Below are 8,833 nucleotides of genomic sequence, written 5' to 3'. Positions count from 1 at the left end.
TCGTGAACGCGCAGGTGCGGACACTTGGAATACATTGGACGAGCAGTATGGAGGAATATTGACATGCTTGTGGCTTGGTTGTGGGCCCTTAAGCTACTGTTGTCTCTGCTTACCGATATTTACGCCACTGTTTTAATATTTATACTTTCTGATTAGGAGTGCTTTTCCCCCCCTAAAACCTGTATATTCTATGTCTTCAGGGAACGGTGAGTCCTGCTTGGCAGGAGAAGTGTGTGCAGGTTTTCAGCAGCTCTCATCCTGGTCCTGAACTAGACGCCTGCCTCTGGTCGCTCACTGACGTCCTCAAAAAGCTTCTCAAAAAGTCACATCAAGGTGCGTCCTGTTTGGTTCAGTAGATCCTTAAATATACGCGGGTCTGATTAGGGTTGGGCATTGATAAGATTTTCAGAAAAAAAAATCAAGATGTTAAACAAATTCAAAAAAATATACAGAATTTTTTGACATCTTTGTTACAATTTAAAAAAAGATAACATTTCAAACAACAAATAATGAAAAATTTAAAACACTAATGTCTGAGAAAACAGTTACTTTTCAAACTTTTTTTATTTAAACGTTTGACAAAGTTAAATTTCTGGATTGCACTTTGTTTATATTTCCATCTACCAAATTAAACTATTTTCTGTTTGCACCAATAAAGGAACCAAATTCACTGCATATTTTTCTTCCATCAGCGCTCCTGGGAGACGTGGCGGCAGCGTTTGACGGCAGCCTGACTGCGTTTTGTTCAAAGCTGCTACATGAGGACAGGATAGAGGAGAGCTGGAGCGGAACGACGTTCTGCCTCCTGTTGGACCTGCTGGAGGCGCTGTCTGCGTCAGGATTGATCTGTGGAGCGGGGGTCTGTCTAACATGCCAGAAAATACCCATAAGCCACTCTGCAGCCCTCCTTATGGCCGTCAGCCGGTTCTCTGAGTACTTTGTGAAGAAGCGAACCCTGCTGCTCCTCAAGAGGGTTCTCCTTCAGAAGCCTGGAGAGGACTGGTCCCTGGAGGGGGTGCTCTCTGCTGTAGGGGGACGTTCCAGCTCCGACCGCAGGGTGCTGGCTCAGAGCGTACTGAAGGCCGTGGCTGATGGCTGGCTGCACAGCGTTCAAGTAGAAGACGCAGTTTTCTTTGGAGGGGCCCGACGGGGCCGAGAAAACGAAGGTCTGAAAGGGGATGGGACAATGCTGAGGGCGGTGAGCCTGGTTCTTCTCAAGTCTGTAGAGCTTCACCTCCAAACGGGTGCAGAAGGTCAGAGTTTAATCCTTGAATTTATAGATTACAATTTGTTTCATAATTTCTGAAAAAAGAATAAAGAAAATTTGGTTAAAAATACAATCCAGGAATTTGCAAAACCATTTTAATCAAATATGTTTGTGAGAGTAACGTCATCCTGTGTTCAGACCGCAAGCAGAAGGAGCAAAAACGCGCGTCCTCCTTCATTTTTGATGCTTGTACCAGTTTAGTTCTGTCATGCGTCTTTTGCTGCTCTGGCTGCGTGGTGGAAAAGTAGGTCTGATGCGTGTTGGGCGGAGCTACACTATGCTTTCTATGCCTGTAACAATGGCAGCTATATTTGCTGTGATCAGTGGGTAAAAAGTAGTTTTAATGTTTCTAAGTGAGAAAGTCCACCTAAAAACATGGTCAGTTCAGTCAGTTCATCCAGATTACCATCCTGCCTTTAAACATTATTTCCCTGTCAGTGGCTCAGACCGCCGTACACCGGCGGTGCTCTGTCTCTGGGAATCCTGTTCAATGGCAGCCTCTGGCCCGGTCGCCTCTTGGCTACTGTTTGCAGCGGCTGGAAGAGGATGTTAGCGTTTTTCATGTACGTAATCCAAACTGAAGGCACCAGAATAGTAAAATCGAACATATTTTTCTAGCAGGTTTCTACATTTTAAGTTAAATTAGGCTTTAATAAACAGTTTCAGAGGAGTGATCATAGCGCTCTGCATCATCAGCAGCTCTGTGTCTCTCTCCCAGCCAGCTCCCAGATCAGCTTGATGTGGCGCTTCGAGCAGCAAAAGTTAAATTTTTCCAACTCTTGCAGCCGCAGCTCCTGCTGCGCCTTGATGCGCGTCAACCATTGACTTTCCATTTAAACTAGCCTCTGCTGCTTCTGCTGCTTGCGGTCTGAATGTAGCATTACTTAATTCTTTTTAAACAGTTTTTTTTTATTTTATTTTAATTTTTTTTTTTTTTTTACAGATTTTGTATTTTCGATTTTTTTTTTCTTCTCAACATAATTTTTTTCAAATTGGTTTTTATGAATTGCATTCTTTTCAAATTGCATTTTTTCACCGATCACATTCTTTTCACCTCTAGCCTAATCCAAACGATTGCTGTTGACTCAAACAATGATCAATAATAATATTGTTGCTAACGTCCAGAAGACAGAGAGAATTGTGTATTTGCTCGTTACTCCTGAGGAAAGCCCGCCCCCAGGAGTGAGGGGAGAATGGAAACGTAGACCAACTTGTAAACTGAATGCTTTGACTGTTTGCTCAGCTCTCTATGAACTGATGGGTGATATTATGTAACATTTATATGGTTTTAAAATCACTAGTTTGATCTGGCAACTGTTATTTCTTTGCTCCCTGCAGGAACGGACAGTGCGGCAGAGGTCAACTCATATCTACAGAGCCTGTGGAGCTTCTTGAGGCGCTGGCGTGCTGCTCAGGCTGAAGTCACTCACGCTTGCAGCTGGATCAGCCTGCTGTTTGGAGAACAGGATGATGACTTAATGGAAGCAGCCAGTGCTTCCCTTTCAATATTCCTCAGCTGCAGGTATAATGAAAAACATTATATATATAAACATTTTGCATTTAATATATAAAACTTTTTCATCTGTCAATATGCTCTATAAGGAACTCCTCAAGTGGAAACATTTTAGTTTAATTTCATAAAAAATCTTCTTTAAGGGACCTCGGGCTATCCGATTATGAATCGATTAATCGAAAAATAATCAACGCATTAATCGATTTGCAAAATAAGGGTTAGTTGCAGCCATAGTTGACACATTGACTCAACCAACCAGAGAAGATGGTCCAATGGCAGGGAAGCAGTCGCTGCATCCAAGCTGTGATCTTTACTCCTGGAGAGCTGTCAGCATAAAACCATAACAACTGAACAAAAACATCTAAAGGGGCTACACTACGATAAGTTTAAATGAAAACAAGGGGCATTCATTTTTTTTTTGTGTACATAGTTTTTATCTAACATAAAAATGCTTTTAATTCACCACCAATCGATACAGATGGCAGTGGAAAATCCTAGAGTGAATAGCCATTTTGTGGCAGCTTCTGCTAGGGATTCCCAGTGCGACCAGCCATCTGTATGTGGAGCATTGCTGCTCAGACAAACAACAGAATATTTATTAGGATCATATCCCTGATGAACTGACTGCACGGATGAGTTTTAAGGACTTTATCAATTAAATACCGTCTTAAAAACCACTCATTCCCACTCATCACATCTAATAAAGTCAAAGCCACTCTATTCATTGTGTACAGATACCAGTCGCATGCATCACACATACAAACACGTCAAACTTTGATGTTGCCAAGTTACTAAAAGCGGACTTGCACTGTGCGATTTTATTTTTTTGCTCATTTCGGGGTGATTTTCCAGTTGTGCGAGAATTTTCAATCGGGCTGACTTTCAGCCTGATCGTGCGTTGTGCATCGTGTAGTGATCAGCCTCTCGCAACCACTTCCCGATCGGGAATCGTAACGCAAGGAGAAAATCAAACATGTTTGATGTTTGATTTGCTCAGACTCAAACATGTTTGATTTTCATATGACAGTCGTGGACAAATCGCTCAGTGCGCAAACAATGATTCTTCTTCTTCTTCCTCTCAGATGAAAACACAGAAGCATGGCGGGGTGTGAGTGAAATGGAGTTCTTTCTGTAAAATTGAGACCTAGTAGCCACGTTTGCTTAGCCATGTCTTTATCCAAATCCGCCGTTGCCTTTTCTTTTTAGGGCTTTCAGCACAAAATTGCAAAAATTGCCAAGGCAGCGCGTTTTACTCTACTGAGCTTCATATTCCTCTTCTGCTGGTTTGGCTTCCGTATAGAAGAGTCTGAGCAGCTCCATCTCACTGCAGAGCTGAGTCCAACATGGTTTTTAGATGTACAGTGAGAGCAGGCAAATCGCATCAGAGCGTCTAAGTGAACATGCATCATGAGCTGTGAACTCACACTGAAACCGCAGGGTTTTGTCGTACAGGCTTTAGCTGCGTACAACGATTGAAAAAATCGCAGTGTATGCCTCGCTTAAGATAAGATGTTGGATGCATTCCAAACTGGTGAGGGTAGTAATATCCATCCATCTACTTTCCGTCACACTTATCTCAGTGGTGCCTATCTCCAGCTCTACAGGCAAGAGGCGGGGTCCACCCTGTACAGGTCGCTAGTCCATCGCAGGGCAACACAGAGACAAACAGGACAAACAACCATTTGAGATGTATTTTAGTAGTGGGCGTTGTTTTCTGGTAAATGTTCTACACATTAGTGCTCCTTCAGGCTGAGTGGACTAATATTAATGGGGAATCTTCTCTTTCAGACGGTCTTCAGGGCTGGAGGATCATGCCACCATGGAGGCCACCTGTGCCTCTGGATGCAACCCTCATTGCCATTTTCTGCTCCTGCTGCAGAGCCTCTCCTTTGATCACAGCATCCTCCTTGACTTCCTCATCTCCTCAGAGACCTGCTTCCTTGAATACTTTGTTCGCTACCTGAAGTACCTTAGAGGAGACTGGCGGGGCTTTACTGCAGCGTGTAAAGCCCTTTCTGACACCCATGGGTCAGAGGCTCGTAGCCGAGGGCTTCGGCTGGTAGAGTACGACAGTTCTGATGAGTCGAGTGAAGAAACCCCTGAAAGAGACAAACTGTCTGGATCAACAGCTGCAGAAGTGAAGCTACAGTGTGAATCGGTGAGCTCAGTTGCAGCAGTTCTGTTGGATCAGGACGTATGCCGTACTTTGGACAGAGCTGTATCCTGTTTGTCGGACCTCAGAGAGGTGGTGACGAAGCTGCAGGTGAAGAAACTCTTCCCGTATAACCCCTCATCACTCCTGAAGCTTCTAGCAGCAGTAGAAAACCTTCATCAGAGCTCACCACTTTCACTTTGACAACAAGAAACGTCTAATGTAAAATAAACTATTGCTTGCTTCCTGAGTAAAATATTTTCAATTAAATATATTGTATTTAGAGATAAGATTGTCACCAAAAGCCCCTTCTGTGATTCTGGAGATCCTCAGAAAAAAAAGGACAGTTTATTAAAGCTACATTGTGTAATTTAGCAACATCTACCATTAAATTAGCTTTACCTATGTTGTCAAGTGATGACGAGGTTTGTTTACATTAGATCACAGCATAGAATCCATAAATTATTCAATATTGTTGTATATGTAGATTGACTTTGTATTATTGAGTATAAAAACTAGAAAATAATTTTGACAAAAGATGAATTTGGGAATCCTCTGAAGAGGTTTGTGGGTGGCATTTGAAAAATGTATTAGCCCTAGAAGGACTGTTCATCATCCTACCTCCAGCACAGACACTGAGCAGCGGCTGCCTTCTCCCATCCTGCTCTGTCTATCTGCAGGCTCCTCTGATCCTAACTTGCAGTCACATTAGAGCATAATGGTGATCTCTCACTCACTAGTTTGTCAGCTCTGAGCTGCCATAGCGCAAAAGATGTCTGCCTCCACAAATGGGACCCAAATCCTATACCGTATTTTTCGGACTGTACGTTGGAGTTTAAGTCACATAGGCCAAATAAATGATTTATGAAGACTTAAAAAAACATAAATATGTCGCACTGGACTAAAAGTCGCACCATTTTGAAAGGTTATTCTATCCATGGAATCCGTGTATTCTGATAACTGCCGCCTGGTGGCTTACTGCTTGAGAACCACATTGTTCTCAAGCAGTGATAATCATTCAGAGCACTTTATCATATCAAGATTTCAACATTAGAGACAAAAAGTTTATCTTGAAAGAAGAAATAGGCCTATTTTAAAAAACACAAAACATTGCTGTTGTAATGCTAATTTGTTTTGTTGTGGTAAGTTGTAACGTTTTTTCTTTCAGTGGTATTAATAGAATACATGTTGCGCGCAATGCTACATAGCGCCCTCTCGTGGTGAAAAAAACCTATATATGTCGCACCAGAGTATAAATCGCATGGCCAGCCAAAGCATGAAAAAAAGTACGACTTATAGTCTTAAAAATACAATAATTATAAATAACATAATAAAGGCAAGGCAAACATAAAGATAGAGACTCAGTTCGTAGATGATAATAAAATAATGTAATTATGTAAAATATGTTGCATTTCTATCATTAAATGTAAATATCCTTCAGGATATTAAAGGTAAACTTTAGTTTAAAGAAGTGCACCTTTTTAGGTCTCAGTACTAAGTAGATTTGAATGATTAATGACAGTTGCTATTTTCTGAAAATGTATTTGGGGCTGTGGATAGGGATTTTTATATACTGCCCTCCTCCGGCTCCTGTGCTCAGTGACATCAGGTTAACTTTTTATTACATAACCAAGGACCTTTAGAGATGTGAGCACATGTCATTAAACCTAAATGAACTCAACCAAGAGAGACTGATGGAGTCAGGTGGACGGTAGCTTTAAAGGTAGTTCTACAATTCATGGGACTTTAGAAGAAAGAGGAATCTGATGTATCCCTCAGCCAATCCATACAGATCAGACTGGGTTTATCCTGCACAGACAAGTGCACATTACAAGACCATCTTTACATGTACTAAGTAATATCCAGAGGAAAAAAAATCTACTTAGTTGTTTTTGTATGCAGCCCAGGGAAAATTTGGCTTACACAAAAGTTTTGTCGGTTCCCTCTGTAATAAATCCACAGCCAGAGTTATTAATAATTGGCATTTATTAAAATCTATTAAGATAGAAAGAGGCACAAGGCATCACCACTCCAGTCTTGTACAAACATTGACTCAATGGGTTAGGCAGATTTAAGAAATAACAGGGTCAAAATTGACACTGACAAACACAAGGAAGCATTATATGCAGATGACATCTTAGTGAACCTAACTGAGCCCTAAACTTCTTTGCCAGAACTATTTAAATTATCAGAGCAATTCGGTAAATATATTTATTAAATACATTTTAAAACTAAACTATAATCCACTATCAAAACTGCAAAATATTCTCCAAGTGAACTGGGACAGAAATGGGGACTGTTGACCTAGTAGTCTGTAGTCTGGGATGAATACAAGTACCAGGTTGGATCCCGGAGCCTGGATCTCTGAGCAAGACCTTTCACCCCACACTGCCTCCTGGGCACGCACACTGGCAGCCCACTGCTCCCCAAGGGGATGGGTTAAGTGCAGAGGTAACTTTCTCCAGTGTGAGATCAATAAAGTTAATTTATTTGTTTTGAATTATTATTTATTAATGCTGGTGAAGATTATCTGTCATCCAGGTCATAATCATTCCAAAAAAGTAAAAAAAAAATCCACTGGACTTTGTTTCCAAGGTTGAAGACATTTCTCTTCCCATCCAGGAAGCTTTTTCAATTCAAAATGTCAGAAATAGCATTGAGTTTGAGGTTTTGTACCGTAGCCCAATGTTAGGTTTTATTATTTATACATCATGTGCACTGTTANTAATGGTGATCTCTCACTCACTAGTTTGTCAGCTCTGAGCTGCCATAGCGCAAAAGATGTCTGCCTCCACAAATGGGACCCAAATCCTATACCATATTTTTCGGACTGTACGTCGGAGTTTAAGTCGCATCAGCCAAATAAATGATTTACGAAGACTTAAAAAAACATAAATACGTCACACTGGACTAAAAGTCGCACCATTTTGAAAGGTTATTCTATCCATGGAATCCGTGTATTCTGATAACTGCCGCCTGGTGGCTTATTTCATGAACGAGCATCTGAGAAGCAATGATAATCATTCAGAGCACTTTATCATATCAAGATTTCAACATTAGAGATAAAGTTTATCTTGAAAGAAGAAATAGGCCTATTTTAAAAACACAAAACATCGTTGTTGTAATGCTAATTTGTTTTGTTGTGGTAAGTTGTAACGTTTTTTCTTTCAGTGGTATTAATAGAATACATGTTGTACATGTACAACATAGCTACATAGCGCTCTCTCATGGTGAAAAAAAACAACCTATATATGTCGCACCAGAGTATAAATCGCATGGCCAGCCAAAGCATGAAAAGAAAGTACGTATTATAGTTTTAAAAATACAGTAATTATAAATAAAATAATAAAGGCAAGGCAAACATAAAGATATAGACTCAGTTCGTAGATGATAATAAAATAACGTAATTATGTAAAATATGTTGCATTTCTATCAGTAATGCAACATATTTTTCATTCCATGTTTCATTCCATTCCAGCAGCAGTGCATGTGTGCCAATCTCACACTGCACCCATGCTCTACCCCTTCACCATCCAGTGTCACTCCCAATGAAGTTAAACTGGCAGCTATGGAGGCCATTTTGATTGAAGGGGGAAAGGAATAAATGACAATATAAAAAACAAAAAGCAGTTGTTCCAGTGACAACACAGACACACCCCATGTGCATGGCCTTTAAAAAAAATAAAATAAAATAAAAAAAAAAGACCTTTATTTTTATTTGCACATCTATTCAGTTGGGTTTTCCCAAAATGAAAAATGTTTATGTTTGGGGGACAAAGGTCAATGGTTTTGTTATCAGATCCAAGGGTAAAAAAAACCTGCCTAAGTTTTATAAATGGGACATGGAGGAAATTAATTTCATTGATTCAGACTTATTTTGTTATTTCAGTCACCCAATGTA

At 40.5% G+C, this 8,833-nt stretch overlaps 1 protein-coding gene across 1 annotated transcript in view; it reads left to right on the top strand.

Moving 5' to 3' along the window:
* Positions 1-5,163, top strand: part of lins1 (lines homolog 1) — a 10,460-nt gene extending 5,297 nt beyond the window's left edge. Inside the window, exons 3-6 of the mRNA XM_015378361.1 lie at positions 201-333; positions 693-1,253; positions 2,606-2,789; positions 4,569-5,163. Coding sequence (XP_015233847.1) covers positions 201-333; positions 693-1,253; positions 2,606-2,789; positions 4,569-5,136 — 1,446 coding nt within the window. The 3' untranslated portion in view covers positions 5,137-5,163. The remainder of the gene's footprint in view (positions 1-200; positions 334-692; positions 1,254-2,605; positions 2,790-4,568) is intronic.
* Positions 5,164-8,833: the final 3,670 nt, after the last annotated feature.

Source organism: Cyprinodon variegatus, unplaced genomic scaffold (genome assembly GCF_000732505.1).
Source record: "Cyprinodon variegatus isolate N-32 unplaced genomic scaffold, C_variegatus-1.0 Scaffold171, whole genome shotgun sequence".
Taxonomy (NCBI): domain Eukaryota; kingdom Metazoa; phylum Chordata; class Actinopteri; order Cyprinodontiformes; family Cyprinodontidae; genus Cyprinodon; species Cyprinodon variegatus.
The sequence above is the reverse complement of the archived record's forward strand: the minus strand, read 5'-3'. Positions and strand labels throughout refer to the sequence as shown.